A 17,127-nucleotide genomic window follows, 5' to 3' on the forward strand; every position below is an offset into this window, starting at 1 on the left:
GCTGCTTCCTCGAGCTGTCTGGGAGACAGAACACGCTGAAATCCTAGGAAAACATGGGAAAGTGCCATGGGAAGCAGCAAGCGGCTGATTTCAGGACTCCCAGGACGGGGAATTTGGGCTCCTACAGGCAGAGAAGTGGGGAGCAGGAAAAGCAAAAGAGACCTCCAACCCACATGAAAGGGGACAGAGAAGAAAGAGCAAGAGCATTCGGCAACAGGGGGGCAGGCCTGGCCAGCCGGGGCGGGGGATGCAGCGAGCCCAAAGCTGGAGGTACTGGGTGGGGAACACCTGGTGGCCAGAAGATGGTGTGTGATGGGGTGGGCAAGGCTAGGGGACTGATTCTGGAATCAGCAGGTAGAACCACAGGCAAAGCCACCACAGAGACTCGGGAGGGGACCCCAGGCCCAAGCCAGCAGGGAGATGGAGCTGGACAGTGTGAAGGGATGAAACCTCGCAAGGAGGAGCAAAGGGAAGGCTGGTCATGGGGAGAGAGAGACTCTGGCACATCAAGAGAGAAGGGCCTGGAAAGGGAAGAGAGGTGGCTTGCATGTGTCAGAGGTGGGTAAAGCACGGCAGGAAGAGCCCCAACAAAGTGGAAAGGTTGGAAGAAGAGTAAGGAGGATGCCAAGGGTCAGGCCACGACTACATTTACTATTAGTTCCAGAAGACCCGTCAGGTTGGAGAAAGACACAAAAGTGAGGTTTCCTTCAACACTCCTGTGCCAGCACCGGGATAGGCACCAGAGCAGAGACAGGTCCCGTAACGGCCGCGAACACGGGGCGGGGCAAGGCTGAAGAGACCGTGCTGGGTCACGGCCCACGTGCCGAGTTCTAGACGACACTGTCCTCAAAACCACTAGTCCCTACAGATAACCTCTCTTAAATCCTGACAGTGCAGCAGGTCACGTGGACCCTCACTCCAGAAAAACGTATATACAGGCACGCACAGAGACAAAAAGCTGTATTTAATTTCAAGGGGACTCCCAAATTTCCTGAAATCCACTGAAATGACCTGGGTATAGGTAACAAAAACACAAGAAATGAAACAAAAACTGTACGGCAAAGGAAACGATCCACAGAGTGAAAGGGCAACCTATGGAATGGGAGCCAATATTCAGAAACCCTGTATGTGATGAGGGGTTAATATGCAGAATACATGAAGAACCCCAACTCAATAACAAAAACACAAACAATCCAATTTAAAAATGGGCAAAGGACTTAAACAGACATTTCTCCAAAGAAGCCACGGCCAACACACACATGAAAAGATGCTCAACATCCCCAATCATCAGGGAAATGCAGATCAAAACCATTCGGGTAACCATGACCAGAACAACAGTAAATCCCAAGTGTTGGTGAGGATGTAGAGAAAACGGAACCCTTGTGCACTGCTGGGGGGGGAACGTAAGGTGGAGCAGCCTCTACGGAGAACAATATAGTGGTCCCCAAAACAATTAAAAATAGAGCTACTAGGGCGCCGGGGTGGTTCAGTTGGGTTAAGCATCTGACTTTTGATTTTGGCTCGGGTCATGATCTCAGAATCATGAGATCAAGCCCCAGGATGGGCTCCATGCTCATCATGGAGCATGCTTGAGATTCTCTCTCTCCCCCTTCCCCTCTGCCCCTCCCCCCCACTTATGCGCGCATATGCGCGTGCATTCTGTCTCTCTCAAATAAATAAATAAAATCTTAAAAAAAAAAAAGCTGCCGTATGTTCGAACAACCCTACTTCTGGCTATATAGCCGAAAGAATTCAAAACAGGATCTCAACGAGATACTGTTCACAGCAGCATTATTCACAAGAGCCAAGAGGTGGAAGCTACTTAAACGTCCACCAACAGAGGAACAAGTAAAGAAAATGCAGCATATACAAACGGTGGAGTATTATTCAGTCTTTAAAAAGAAGGAAATCCTGACTGGCACAGTTGGTAGAGGATGCAATCTTGATCTTGGGATCGTGAGTTCAAGCCCCATGTTGGGCACAGAGTTCACTTATTTAAAAAAAAAAAAAAAAAAGGAAATCCTGATCCATGCTATAATACAGATGAACCTTGAGAACATTATGCTCAGTGAAATAAGCCGGTCGCAGAAGGAGAAACACCACTTATATAAGGTATCTAAAGCAGTCACACTCAGAAAGTAGGAAGGTGGCTGCCAGGGACTGGGGGAGGGGAAACGGAGTTGTTCGATGGATATAGGGTTTCCATTTGGCAAGATGAAAAGGTTCCAGAGATCAGCTTGCACAACAATTGAGAATATAGGTAATATGACTGCAATGGATACTTAAAAATGGTTAAAATGGTAAATTCTGTGTTTTTGACCATAGTAAAAAAGAAAACAAAAAAACCATAAAACTAAAAAACACGCACAGTACGTGTGGAGGGAGAAGGGGAAGGTGCCCCTGGGCTCGGAGGGACAGCCACAGCCAGATAGAAAGGCGTACCCGATGCCAGGCTGGGCCTTCGGAGCTCACCCAGGAATCCTGTCCCTCCTGCTGAGCCTGCTTTCCCACAGGAGCAGAGAGATCACGGAGGCCCGGGGAGCAGCACCCTGCGGAAGGCAGGGCGTGTGTATGTGCTGGAGGTCCTGGATGCACGGACAGACCCCGGGACCATGCCGTTGCCAGAGTCTGTGTCCACTGCCCTGTCCTGGAGCAAGGCTGGGGACAGTGGGACAGTCTGCTGGAGGGGCCAAGCTCTGCAGCAGCCCAGCTCCTAGGCACCATAAATCAGTCCTCTTTATCTGGGGCAGCCCCCTCAGGAGGGGCACTGACCTTTCGCCTAGACCTCTGACTTTGAAGGCAGGACAGGAAGGAAGGGAGGGCCTAGAACCGTCATGAACTGGACCATAAATGTTGGCAATGGGGTCACAGACAGGACAGGCTGACATCTTTAATGGCAGAGACTTCAAAGTACTCCGTCATCTAGGGAAGGAAGGAGTTCTAAGACCAGCAGCCTATGAAGAAAAAGGAGCCTAGCACGGTTAAGTCTGCCCCCCAGTCCTACAATGTGGAATCTGAAACAGCAGTGGTCTGAGCCCCCTTTCTTCCCAGAGAGAGCACCTTTTAGGGGTTTCCGCAACTGGAACATTCTCTCTAAGGGAGAGACCAGACCAAGGAGCAGAACAAGCCAGGGAGGTGGGGTCTGGATGCAGAGGAGGGCCAGGGTGTTCCTGGGGGAAGGCAGAGCTGCCCCCGGGGCTCTGCCCCCAGGGGCATCCCTGGAGAGGTCGCGCCACCGCACTCACCGCAATGCACTGCCGCATGATGCAGCTCTGCTTCATCCGCCCAGGGCCCCCGAACTTCTTCATGTCCTTGCAGAAGTGGCACTCTCCACACTCGGTCCGCAGGCAGGCCTCGCACTTGCGGCATCGCGTCCGGCGCCGGCGAGCTCCCGCCGTCGTCCGGTTGGCGGCCAACTTCACGGCCGAGGCCGGGCCCAGCTTCCCCTTGGGCCGACCTACCGCCCGGTTCTGCAGGAGAGCACACAGGAGCGGTGAGATGGGCCACAGGGCCGGGTGTCTGGGGCTGATGTGTTCCGGTCCCAACCTCAGGACCTCAGATGGCGGACCTTATTTAGAAACAGGGCCTTGGGGCACCTGGGTGGCTCAGTCAGTTAAGCAGCTGCCTCCGGCTCAGGTCATGATCCCAGGGTCCTGGGATCGAGTCCCATATCGGGCTCCCCACTCAGCAGGGAGCCTTCTTCTCCCTCTCCCTCTGCCTGCCTCTCTGCCTACTTGTGCTTCTCTCTGCCAAATAAATAAAAAAATCTTAAAAAAAAAAAAAAAAGAAACAGGGCCTTTACAGAGGTGATCCAATTAAAATAAGGTCATTAGGGTGGCCCTAATCCAATAGGGCTGGCGTCCTTAGGAAAGGGGCGACTTGGACACAGGCACAGAGGGAGTGCGTGTGGAGACACAGGAAGGAGATGGCCATGTGACTGGAAGTGTCTATAAGCCAAGGAAGCCGGCAGCCCCCAGAGGCTAGAGGAGACAAGGCAGGATCCTCCCCTAGAGTCTTCAGAGCGAGCATGGTCCTGTCAGCACCTTGATTTCAGACTTCTGGCTTCTGAACTGAGAGAGAGTAAGTTTCTGTTGTTTTAAGCGCCCCCGTTTTGGGTACTTCGTTATGGCAGCTACAGAAAGTGAACAGAGGCCACCCTGCTTCTGAGAGCACGTCCTGGTTCAAGACCCTTCCGTGGCAGCTGCGTCTCAGCACAGGCCCCTGCCTGCCTCTGGCCAGGTTCTGCTTCCCCCGAGAGGCCGCACACGGCCACACGGAAGGCCTCTGTCCCCTCGGCCAGAAACACAAACCCCCTCCCTACTCCAGTTGGCTAAGACCTACTCATTCTGCAGGCCCCAGTCTACACGCTGCTTTCTTCTGACAGCCCTCCCTGTCCTGTGTTCGGGGCGCCTTCTACGGGCTGTGTTCTCAGGGACCTTCCCTTTGAGACACAGAGCTCAGGAAGGCAGTTATCAAGAGTGTCTTGTCACCACTGTCCTTTGACAAGATGGCCTAGCACACAAGGATGTGCTCAGTGAACTGAACAAAGCCTGGTAGAATGAGACAGTAACCCTAAGGAGGCTTGACTTCTGAGCTCTTCTCTAAACGGGCTCCAAATGCTTCTTTCCCTGCGACTCAGAAAACAGAGAAACAGCCCACAGCAACTTCTTTCAAGATACATCTCCAAAAGCTAGTGAAACAAAAGAAAAGAGAGAAACAGAGATGAACAGAAGAGCGGTACACAAATGCCGAAGAGTGAACCAGCCAGCCACAGGTCCTGCTCAGGGTCCTGCTGTCCGGGAGGGCAGCCTCAGAGCCCCTTGCCAACCAGGATCCGTCGGGGAGCTCCCAGGGCAGCTGCCAGAGGACACCGTCTGCTGAGGTCCCCTGCACACCTGGCACCAGCAGTGGGAGGGACCGGGATGGTAGTGTGTGCTGTCTGAAGCACCTTTCCAAACAGCAGGAGTCTGCTGAAAAATGGTTCGTCAGTCAGGGAGACAACTCCTTACCCCAAAACTATCTGATCGAATTGGCATCTAATGCTTACAATAGCCCCTTCCCGGCCAATTAATCTCAAGTCCAGTCCTAGCCTTTTAATTTTACTTGCTTGCCACACCTGGATCCCTAACAAAAGCCCCTCCTCTTGTCAGCTCCCGGGCCCAGAAGTGTGGTTACTATGTATCACAACAGTGCAAAGGGTCCTCCTTCCAGAGACCCCTCCCGCAACACCACAGGGGCTATCTAGAAACCTATAACCACATCAGGAAGAAACACAGTCCACCTTTCTCTGTGAATAAAGCCTCACCATCATCCATTTCTTCCGCAGAGCAGTGGTCCCTGCAGAGAGCTGAAAATCTCACACTCCCCCCTCAACCCCCTTTGGTACCGACACCTTGGATCCTTCCCTCCAATTTATTTTCCTAGCAGCCTGCAACATTCAAGGGAGCCCTGCTACTCTGGATCTTTATCCCACTCAACTTGCTCTGAACTCGAGGAAAGGGAGACACGAGACATGGCTCCAGTGGCCCATCCGTCCTCACCGACCCCAGCCTGCTCCCACAGAGCCACTCCACACTCAGTCAGGCCCCCCTCAGCTAGCCCGGCCAGCGGCCCTGTCACCACTGGGCCTATATGCCACCAGCTGCGTCGGGGAAGGGGCGGCTCCCATGCACGCTGCTCTGTCTTCCAGCAGTGAAGGTCCTGCGGCCCCCCTTGTCACACACGGGAGGAGCTCAGCAGCCCTAACCCCGGAAGAGGGACAAATCGGCCTACACATCACACGCGTCCATTCAAGTCAGGTACTGCTGCCAGAGGAGTAGTTTAAAAAAAAAAAAAAAAAAAAGGAGGTTTCAGAGCCTTTGGAGTTAGAGAATGATACACAGGGGCCACGGACCTGAACACTAAGCAGCTGACCAAAGAGCAGCAAGTGTGCCAGGCGGAAGCAGCCATAAGGATGGTGACAGCAGTGACAGCAGATATTTGCTGAATGCCTGCTACTGTGATCATTTTACGTATGATAAGACCTTATTTTCCCAACAAGAAGCCCATGAGAGATGCCATTTCTCAGACGAGGAGACTGGAGGGAGAGGCAAAGTAACTTGCCCATGGTGACGGAGCCAGCAGAGGATGAGCACGCACCCAAACTGAACACCATAAACCAGAGCCGACGAGCAGGGTGAGAGTCCACTGGAGGGGAGCACACACCCCTGGAATGGGCCCACGGTTAGTGCCTTCACACCCACAGTAGGGCAGGTGCCGAAAAGATGTACGGAGAAGCACGTTCACTTCCAGAGAAACGGACACCAAGAAGGCTTTTCCCTCTCTTCACAGCGCGCAAGAATCAGAGGTCCCACCCCTATAAAGAATGCATGTCCTGGAAGCAGCTCACTCCTCTAAGCCCCGAAACACAGTCAACAAGGTGGACGATTCTGAGCCTCAAGTCGGGCACAGAGAGGACAGTGTAGTCCAACATCCAAGGACAAACGGGGTGAAGGGCTCAAACTCTGACCCCCAGAGCAGGAGAGTCTAAGGACTAGCTGCTTTGGTGAAGGACAGAAAAAAAATTCCCAGAGTCCAAACATGGCTCTCTCCTCCCACTCAGGAACATCAGGCATAAACAGCCACTGGGCGCCTCTGGCGTTACTGGCCGCGAGGACAGCGTCTCTCTGAAGTGACACGCTGGGCCGATCCAGCCAGTGTCACAGAGCTCAAATGTGACTGTGAAACAAGCCTACCTTCCAGTGCTTTCCAAAGCACATTCCCATCCAGAGAAGCACTTTTCCAACCCATGGAAAAAACAAATCCTCCTGGATCCTGATGGCAGCTAAGACATCCTGGAAAATGACAGAGCAAATGACAGACAATGTCCTGGAAGAGGTGTGAGGAGGCCCTGTTTTCCGAAGACCTCGACTTAGGCGGTCTCTAGCCGGCTGCCAAGTCAAGCCAGAAAAGCTGCTGCTGCCTACAGCCTCATGACCAGCTTCTGTGGGAAGTGGGCGCCAGCTGGCTTGTCAGGAGTCAATCGAGCAACACTTGAAATGCTGGAGCCTAAGACAGACCACCCAGAAAAATCAACAGGTGAGAAAGACATTGGAGGGTCTCCATGAAGGAAGGTAAACAAGCCAAAGCCCTGTCATTCTGGCGTGAAGCTTCTGTCCTAATCTCTTCTGTGTGATATCTAAAGGTTCATCGCCCAATTCTAAATTCCACTCTATCCTACCTTTGCCTCTATTTGTTCAAGTAACCCAGAATGCATCTTTGTTAATTTCAGCACGAACTGGTCTTCTCAGCAAAAGGCAATGATGGCGTTCAGTGACTTTCCCTTACAAACCAGTCTTCTCAATCCCAAGGCCTCTTGTTGATTTTATCAGCCCAGCTCCACCTGCTAAGGAAATCTGCAGCCCCCATGCCCCCACACACAAATCATAGCATTCCAACACCTCTTCTCCACCAGCTACTCCTAAGCATCTTCCTTAAAGGGAACATCAGTACAGCAGTTCTTTCATTCGTTCCACAAATATTTACGGAGCCCCTCCTATCCATCAGATCCTCTCTTCCTGAATATTCATGGGCAGAACCTCTTCAATCCCTCATCACTAAAACTCTGGGATTAAAATTACTTGGAGTAACCTAAATTAATGAAAAGATATCCCATGTTCATGGATTCAAAGACAATATTGTCAGGATGGCAATACTCCCCAAAGTGATCAACAGATTCAATGCAATCCTTATCAAAGCCCCAGCCGGTTGATCCTAAAATTCATGTGGAAATGCCAGGGACCTGGAAAGGCCACAATGATCTTGAAAATGAAGAATAAAGTTGGAGGATTAATACTTCCTGATTTCAAAGCTTAACTACAAAGCTACAGTAAACAAGACCACATGGTGCTGGCATAAAGACATACGGATCAATGGAACTGAGAGTCCAGAAATAAAACCTTATAATACTTATGACCGAACAATTTTCAATGACCAAGTGATTTTCAACAAGTGTGTCAAGACAATTTAGTGGGGGGAAGAATAGTCTTTTCAACAAATGGTGCAGGGACATGCAAAAAGAATGAAGTTGGACCCCTACCTCACACTATCTGCAAAAATTACCTCAAACATGGATCAAAGCCCTATATGTAAGAGCTAAAACTGTAAAACTCTTAGAAGAAAACTTAAGGGTAAATCTTCATGACCTTGAATTAGGCAATGATGTCTTGGATATGACACCAAAAGCACAGGCAACAACAACAACAACAACAAAACAGATAAACTGGACTTCAAAACTAAAAACTTTTGTGCTTAATAGGGGCACAATCAGGTGAAAAAGCCCAGAGAATGGGCGAACGTACTGCAAATAATACCTCTAGTAAGGGACTAGTACCTAGAATATATAAAGTACTCTAACAACTCAACAATAAAAAGACAAACATCCCAATTTGAAAATGGGCAAAGAATTTAAATAGGAATTTCTTCAAAATCACATATATAGGGAAGCCTGGGTGGCTTAGTCGGTTAAGCTTCTGACTCTTGATTTCAGCTCAGGTCTTGATCTCAGGGTTGTGAGACTGAGCCTTGTGGCAGGCTTCACGCTGGGCATGGAGCCTGCTTAAGATTCTCTCTCTTCCTCTGCCCTCCCCCCACCACGCTCTCTCTCTAAAACAAAACAAAACAAAACCTAAAAAACCCATATATACAAATGGGGAATAAGCACATGAAAACATGTTCAACATCACTAGCCAACAGAGCACGTAATCTGCACTGGAGACTCATTCATTAATGAGTCACACATTCACCCACCTGCCTACCCAAGTGTTTTTTGGCTGAGAACTATGTACCAGATTCAGTGCTAGGTGCTGGGACTACAGAGATGAGTAAGATGTGTTCCATACTCAAAGGCATTACAGTCCAGGGCGGGGAGAAAGAAAGACAACCATGTAAATACAGTGCAATGTGACAGTGATGATGATAATGATATTAAAAGTAACTAATCACTCTTTTCAATATTTGCCATCAGTAATCTATGAGATAGAAATTATTATCTCCATTCAGAAGTGAGGAAACTGAGGCACAGCAGAGTTAAGTCATCTGCCTAATGTCATAAGACCAATGAACAAGAAGCCGCGATAGGAGTCTGGGCAGGAGCTCTAAAGTCTGGATCCTGAAGTGCTGACCCAGAAGAAATGCCTCATCTCACTAGGAAGGGAGGTTGGGAAGAGGGTCATAGACACAGGAGGTGGTGACTAAGGGAGAACAGGCCTCTGCATTGGGATAGAGGTGGGGGAGAGAGTAGATATTCTAGGCAGAGAAGGAAGAGTAATAAGATAGAGATGTGAAACTACATGGCACATTCAGTAGCCTGATATGGCTACTGGAAAACAGCCTTGAGATGGCAGGAGTCTAATCCTGCAGGGCCTCATAGGACACAGAGAAATGGTGTCTCCTGTAAGAGCCGCTAAAGGACTTTACATTCAGGAGCAACACCATCACATCGTGGCAAGTGCATGAATATTTTTTTGGGTGGTAAGCAAGATGAAAGGCAGGGAGAAGAGATGAGGATACTACAGTAGCCCAGGCTGAAGATGATGAAGGCATGAACAGAAGCCACACACGGGTTGACAAAGAGGGGACGATTCAGGAGATGTTTTAGAAGCAGACCCATGAGGCTGCCTAAACATGGAGTGAGCAGGCAGGAAGAGTCCTGAAAAGCTCTGAGGTTTCTGGCTTGAGCAACAGGAGAACAAGGGGCTTAGGAAGGGAGGAGAGATCAGGGACTCCATCATGGACACGCAGACTCTGAGGGGCCAACGGGACATTCGAGGAAGGTGGCCAGCAGGCAGGGGGGACCAGAGCTGATACACAACTGGAGTCAGCATCACATACCGTTAGGCTAGTTAAGTCCACAGGTTGTCCAGGGAGAAAAGACAGAGTGAAAAGAGGGTCCTGGACACCGCATTCAAGACTACAAACATGCAAGGGCCAGTGTGAAAGACCAACCTGTGGAGGAACGGCCAGAAAGGCGGTTGTCATCACTGAACCAGGGAAAAGTTTCAAGAAGGGATGACTGTCAAGAGGAGTCAGTGAGAAAAACAGTGAAACATGGCTGTGTGTTTTTACAATTAAGACAGTTCTGTGTTTCCCAGCAAGCTCTTCCCAACAGCAGCACACTGACAGCCCCACAAGGTGTAGCCATAGCCCCCCAAACAGTATGGAATTCCTTTGTCATGCTAATGTTGTATTCTTCTGCATAACACAGATTCATCTCAACATACGTCTGTTCCCAAATCTTCGTGTATAATGGACATTACAGGAAAAGCTCGATTTTAGCAGCATTGTGGGGGTCCCTTAACACACACCTGTAGACTCCACGGAGGGCTCTGGTTTCTTTATATACTAAGGGTAAGGAGCAAGAGAATAAAAACACAAGAGCTACCAGAAACCCAGGGGATGAGAGGACCTCTGGAAAATTTGAGGAAAGCTAAGGATCTTTTCCTAGAAAAATGCACACAAAGTCACAAATCTCTGCATAAAATTTCAGGAAGGTTCAGAGATCCCGTTCTTAAAATTTCACTAAGAAGCTATAATGAGTTAACACATTATTTATGGCTGCATAAACTTCTGAGAGATTTTCCTCTTCATAATTTTATGTTATTTTTTTTTTTAAAAGATAACAATCACTTTTATTTTTTTTTTTAAGAAGGCTCCACACCCAGCATGGAGCCCAACACAGGGCTGAGCTGATATCGAGAGTCAGATGCTTAACCAACTGAGCCACCCAGGTGTCCCAACAATCACTTTTAGTTTAAAATAAGGAACAAAGCTTTTTTCACTTCAAGGGTTAAAAACAAAACAAAACAAAACAACAAGATGGAACAAGAATTCTCATTAACAGCCTTTCTTTAAGGGGCATCTCCTCAAACTGAAAACAGCTAAAGAATTTTCTGACACATTCTGCACTGGAGAAGCAAATGCAGTCCGTGGGAGAAGGCCCAGCCAAGAGTGACCACTGGCAAAGGCATGCAAGGGGTGTCCTCCCACCCACCATCACCCCCTCGCTCCTGTCTCACACTGGGAGCAGGGGAAACGTAGGCTGCTATGGGAAGGAGCGGGGCAGACAGGCCTAAGGAAGCCTGATGCCACCCAGGTGGGGACAAGAGACATGCACAGAATTTCAAGATGGAACAGGCAAAATTCTGATGATGAGGGGTGGTAGTGAGGGGCTAGGCACAGCTGCTGGGGGTAACTGGGCAATAGTAACTTCCCAACAGGGCCTCCACTGGTCTCTTCACACGGCAGGTGGTGAGTATGCCAGCGTGCCCATACTCCAGGACTTCCACCCTTCCCTGAAGGACACTTTACAGAAGAGTGGGGTCTAGAGCCCAGAGACTCACTCTCCTGTGGAAGACACAAAAGCTTTTGAGATCCTTAGAGGAAGCCACTGTTCTCAGGCCCAAGAAATCCCGAGGCTGGGAAAACTAGTGAGGAAGGCGAGGCGAGGAGCCCTGAGCCACAGCCTGGAGCTTCTGCAACTGCAGGGTCCTTCGCTGACAACCATGCTCTCTGCTGGGAATATGGGGAAAACCTGCTGCCCACTGACCTGGCTTAGGGGTCACCTCAATACACCTGAGTGGAACAAATCATCTTAAAGTGAACCTTGAGAACTCTGCTGACGGCTCCAGAAGAGCCACACAGGGCTGACTGATGTGTGGAGGAGGAAAGTAATCTGGCTACTGGGAGCACAGGTCCTCTCTTGATGGAAGTCTCTCTCAGGAGTGGCAGACCTGAAGAGTGTTTTTTAGCCCAGAGACATATGAAGTCTTGTCTCATACACTGTCAAAGATTGTATCTACCATAGGCCACAGGGTGTGGCCAAATTAAAAAACCAAAACAAAGCAGGTAACAGGAACCTCCATCCTGAAACACCAAAGCAGAGTCAATGCTGAATACAAGTGTCTTCTTATGAATGAGCAGATGCAGAAAGGCTCAACTGTTGGTAGGGATTAGGCAGATCCAAACTGAACTGAAAAATTTTCAAACCAAGATTTGGCATGAACCAAGAAGCAAGAACTGAGAACCATTCCCACACTGTGCTACTGACTTGATACAAGTTCCAAGACAAAACCACCTGGGTTGTCTCTGGGTTAATCCAATCGGTAAGACCAGCGAGATTCAGGAACACCATAAGGTGCATGTGCCTGAAAAATATCCAGCAAAACTCAGAAAATAAAATGTAACTAAACAATAAAATTTAACTCGTTCGATAAAACCACCTAATGATATGGGTGATACAACGTAAGTGCAGCATATAGAGCGCTTCCTCGATCGCCCCTAATGGAAGGGACAAACGTTCCTACATCTCGGCCCCAACATTCCAAAACATCTTTATTCCACTGAGAAAATGCACCCAGGATTATAAATAAGCATCTTATTCACCTGGTCCCATGCCCACATGATAACTCAACCCACCCCATGCTTAATTCCTCGGACAAGTCAACCTAGCCTGTGTCCTGTTGCAAATATTGTGCAGATTATACTCCGTAAATCCTCAACTTTCTTCCCCCGCTTCCTAAACACGAATCTTCCCGGAGTAAATTCACGCCGTAAACACACCCAGGGCTTTGTTTTATACACAGATTTCTCCCCCCAGGTCCCAAGAGAGGTTGCTTTCCCTTCTAAATCCAACTGAGGCCAAACACTGCCATCTGGGGTCACGGCTTCCTCCCGCCCCGCCGCGGCGGAGCGCACTCGCCGGGTTCCGGATTCCCCGCGCCGGCCCGAGGCTCGCACCCCTTCCTGTCTCCGTCTGCCCACGGCAGGCGGCGGGCGCGCGGCGCCCAGACAAAAGCTCGGGCCGTCGGGCCCACGGGCCCCGGGCCGCGGCGTCCTCCAGCCTAGAGGCCGAGGGTCCCGGTGCAACTTTGCAAACAGAAAGGAGGGAGGCGCCGGCGGCCGCAGGTCCGGGTGCGCCCGGGGCGGCCGGCACGCGCGTGGGCCGCGGGCGAGGGCGCGAGGGGAGGGCGAGGCGCGCCCTGGCCGCCAGCGCCGGCGCCCGCAACTTGCCCGCGGGCCATGGCCCGCGCCCGGCAGGGCCCGCCCGACGGCGAGGCCCACATTGTCCCCGCGGCACGGCCGGCCACCCTCGCGCACCGCCGCTCGCACACGCCCCCTGCCCGGGCCGGCTGCGGGGCCCGCGGCGCCCCGGCAGCCGCCGGCCTGCCGCGCTCCTCCACGCCCCGCTCGGGCCCGGCCCTGGCGGCCCCGCCGGCGGCGGCTGCAAAACTTTCTCCTCATCGCGGCGGCGGCGGCGTCGCGGCCGCCCCGGGAGCGTCAGTCGGTCGGTCGGGAGGTCGGCGGGCGGGTGGGCGGCGGGTCCCTCCCTCAGCCCCACCCCGGGCCGCCGACCTGGTCCGGCTCCGATTCATAGTCGTCGTCCTCGGCGCTCACGGACATGGCCATGGCTCATGGTGGGCCCAGGCTCGCGCGCGCTGACATGGCTGGAGCGGCGCCGCCGCCGCCGCCCGCCCGGAGCAGGCTCGGCTCGCCCTGGCTCGGGCTCGGGCTCGGGCTCGGGCTCGGGCGCCTGCTGCCGCGAGGAGGGAGCCGCGCCGCGCGCCTCGCACGCCCGCGCGGGAGGGGGCGGGGAGGGGCCGGCGGGGGGGAGGGCCGGGGCGCTCATGCATATGCATGAAGCGAGCCAGGAAGGGGCTGGCCCCCCGGGCCGGCGGGCCAATGGCGCGGCCGCGGCGCTCGGGCCGCACACAAAGGGAGCCCGGCCTGCGGTGACATGGGGGCGGGCCCGCTGAGGGCGGCCCCTCACAGCCGGGGCGCGGGGACTGGGACTGCGTGGGGGCGTGCCCCACGGCCCGCCCGGCCCGCGCGCCACGGGATGCACATGGGTGGCTGCACGCCGCCGCCGCTCTAACAGGAAATGCACGCCCGACCTGGGGTGGGGTCTTTTGTGTGGTCCTGCGGGGCGTCTCGCGGGAGCCCCGGGGCGCACAGGCCACGGGGGGCGGCCTGCACGCGACGCCAGGCAAGAGTCCCTGTGCACCCGGCAGCGGGCACACGGGCTCCCGGGTTTGCACATGCTCTGGCACCAGGACCTGATGCCTGCGAACCCGGGAGTCCTGTACCCGGAGCTTGCAGGCCCGCCGCCTGGCTAAGGTCCGGGGGCCCAGTTCCCCCGGAAGCGGGCAGTTGGGCTGGGCAGGTCCCCTGACGCTGTCCTCTCTGCCCTCAGGTTTGTCTTAGCAGATCGAGAGGGAGTCAGCGTGAAACGTGCGGTGGTGCTGGAGGGAGTTCCCATAGAGCTGCCTGACTTGGAGATTACCTGAGAGAATGCACTCTGCCCCGAGGTGGGTGCCCCACCCTCTTGGACAGGAACCCTCCTTCCGGTGGTGCCGTGGAGGCGATGTGCGCTGGAGGCGATCTCAGAAGGGGTAGAGAGCTACAGGCCTGAACCCAGTTCTCCTAGGAGATTGGCAGCGCACCGAGGCGGGCCCAGAAGGTGTGGGTTTCTAAATTCTTTAAACTGTAAAGGTTCCTCTTAATGCTTAATCCAAAAGCAGCCCACTCCTGCAGAAAACTGTTACTGGAAATCCAGATTGAGATTCACTATTAAAAAAAAAAAAAGTCTATGGGGACTTATGCCCACAGCCCTTATTCTGAAGGAGAAGATCTGACCATTAGCTAGAGTGATCAATACAACCATCAAAACCACAGCTAAACTCAAGACAAGGAGTGGGATGACTTAGCTGGGTAGGGGCACATGTATCATCTAACTAGGAGTGTTCAATATGACACTAAACATGCATACCTATACCTGCTCAGTTTCTTCATCATTTTACAGATGAAGATAAAATGGGAAGGTTTGCCCAACCGAAAGATGAGCATCCTTCTGCAAAGAGATCAAAGGCTTTCCCAAGAAAAAGCTCATTAGCTGTGAAATCTGGTGATCAACTCTGCAGAGCTGTCCAACCGTTATTCATGCCCAGGCCACTGGCCATGAAATCCACTGTGAGAACAGAAGGGACCCACAGGCAGGTCATGGCCTGGGCTTTCAAGGAAGGCAGAATGTGTGTGACAGAGACCTTGTAAGTAAAATTCAGGAGGCTTCTAGTAGGGAGTCGGCAGGAGTGAGGAAACAGGGATGTCAGTTTTACTGAGTGGATTCTGAAGTCTGTATGAAATTTATACACCCACTGACACTATGGGAAGAAATCCCAGGAGACTCGCTCTTTACTGAAACATATCTATTCTGAGTTTCCTTCCTCTCTTCTTATGGTTTTCACAATCCACTCCAGGTTAACAAAAACACAAAGCAAAAGAATATCCCCCTCCTCCACCTCACTCCATCCCCAAAGATCTCAGCTTTTAAAAAAGCTATCGCGATGGACCAGTCTGTATCTGATGACCTCTTAGGAGCCATTCTACCCTGTAGGAAGCGCCTTAAAATAAAGGGGAGGGGCTGATAAAATGCTAATCATGCTTTCACTTCATTGTCATTCACTGTGGTCAGAACTGCAAAGGTAAAAAGATACCCAAATACCATGATACATCGAGAGAGAGGTAAGGAAGTGGGACTTTTTCTTGAAGGTCTCTGCCATTGCTTATCAGGAGTGCGAGATTACTTAGACTTGTCTTTGGGCCGATTTCTTTTGAATGTTCCAAAGCTCTTTTCTGTATTTAAGGAAGTAAAAAGGCACAGTTCTCATTTATCATGGTGCAAAGAAAGAGAAGGGAAAATGTTGATAAACAGAAGCTGTAACTAACACAAACTTCCTTCTACCATGTCATTTCTGAACTAGAAGGGGCCTCAACCAGACCCCCTCACTTCACAAGTGAGGAAATGGTGGTGCAGTGAAAATTAGGAAGTAGCTCTCAAGCCCAGGGTCCCTTATATAATAACACCACCCAGAAATGACCCCCCCCCACCTTCCAGGGGTCCAGGCAGTAATAGCAGCTAATATTTACTACCCATGGTTGAAGGGCTAGAGTCAGTGCTGAGTGTTTTGTAGACATTATCTCATTTATCCCTTTAAGCAGTCCCATCAGGTATGTACCACTGTTCACCCATTTTATAGAAGAGGAAACTGAGGCATATTGCTGCTCGGAAATGAAAGGACCTGGATCTGAACCCGCAGGCAGCTGGAGCCTGCAGCCTGGAGCCGGGGCTGTTAATCATACCACTCCAATGCCTTGTGCCAGAGACAAAAGAAGAGGATGCCAAATGAGACTGATGTTAAGAATCCAAGTGAAAAACTCAGACTTAATGTAAAATTAAATTAACTGTCCCTTATTAAATTTTGCAAATTCTGTATTCTTGGTTCAAATTCAATTTCAAGGCAGATAGGTATGGTTTTGGTAACCTTTGGTAACCAAACTGCTGTCTGATCATCTGTCAGGGGCCAACTCTGGAAGTAGGAAACCAGGATTAAGACATGATAATGCAGTGGGTTCTCTCCAAACATTAAGAAGGCTCCTGCCAACCACTATCCTAACACCTCTTACAAACTCCTCTTCTGACACTTGCAAAGAACTTCTTACTCCTCTGCTTCCCTCGATCAAGTTTCCTTTAGTTAACTGGCACACACAATTATCCAACATTTGTTTTGTATTAATAGCATGCTGGACTTTATATAAAATACATTATGCTAGCCCTGGCCCAGTAGGATTGCCATCTGAAAATTTAGTGTTTACATTGTGCTTTAGGCTTGTCCTTTCTCCCTCTTGACCTCATCTTTGAGTGACCCTAAGAACTGAACACTCTCCCGGCTCCACTTAGCCAAGGCTTATGTTCTTAGAAAGAGCTTCCCAAAGCTGATGCCACCCGGGCAGTTGGGCTTGCCCTGAGCCAGGAGGATCCAGAACTTTCACCAAGTGGTCAGGAAATAAACAAAAACAGATGGGAGCCGAATCAGCCCTGGTCACAGTGGGCACCCACTTCCCCATTTTCTCTCCGAGTGTCATTTAATTTTCTGGTCTGCCTATCAGATCATGAGACACCAGGAACAACCCCAGTTTGCCGAGAGATTGTGCCCAGAAATAGCCACGCTGTCTCCAGTGCAGACACAGGTGGTGAGCTTACGTTAAAGGAGGGAAGCCATCCTCTCCATCCCCATTTCCGGGGACAAGGGACAA

At 51.3% G+C, this 17,127-nt stretch overlaps 1 protein-coding gene and 1 long non-coding RNA gene across 19 annotated transcripts in view; one reads left to right on the forward strand and one right to left on the reverse strand.

Annotated features, from left to right (window-relative positions):
• Positions 1-17,127, reverse strand: part of KDM2B (lysine demethylase 2B) — a 115,830-nt gene that overhangs the window by 15,473 nt on the left and 83,230 nt on the right. For 14 of the 15 annotated variants that reach the window (XM_036085052.2, XM_036085050.2, XM_078061021.1 and 11 more), the window contains one exon: positions 3,246-3,470. In XM_036085052.2, coding sequence (XP_035940945.1) covers positions 3,246-3,470 — 225 coding nt within the window. Of the gene's footprint in view, positions 1-3,245; positions 3,471-13,389; positions 13,601-17,127 lie in introns of those variants that run through there. The other variant, XM_078061029.1, reaches the window with a different exon arrangement.
• LOC118531179 (uncharacterized) lies at positions 12,808-16,306 on the forward strand. Of its 4 annotated transcripts, none has more exons than XR_004915042.1 (3): positions 12,808-12,942; positions 14,228-14,342; positions 14,837-16,306. It is a non-coding gene; the product is annotated as an uncharacterized LOC118531179 (long non-coding RNA). The 4 variants fall into 4 exon arrangements; XR_004915044.2 differs by lacking the exon at positions 12,808-12,942 and adding an exon at positions 13,756-13,933; XR_004915043.2 differs by lacking the exon at positions 12,808-12,942 and having other exon boundaries at positions 13,756-14,494.

This window comes from Halichoerus grypus, chromosome 13 (assembly GCF_964656455.1).
Source record: "Halichoerus grypus chromosome 13, mHalGry1.hap1.1, whole genome shotgun sequence".
Lineage (NCBI taxonomy): Eukaryota > Metazoa > Chordata > Mammalia > Carnivora > Phocidae > Halichoerus > Halichoerus grypus.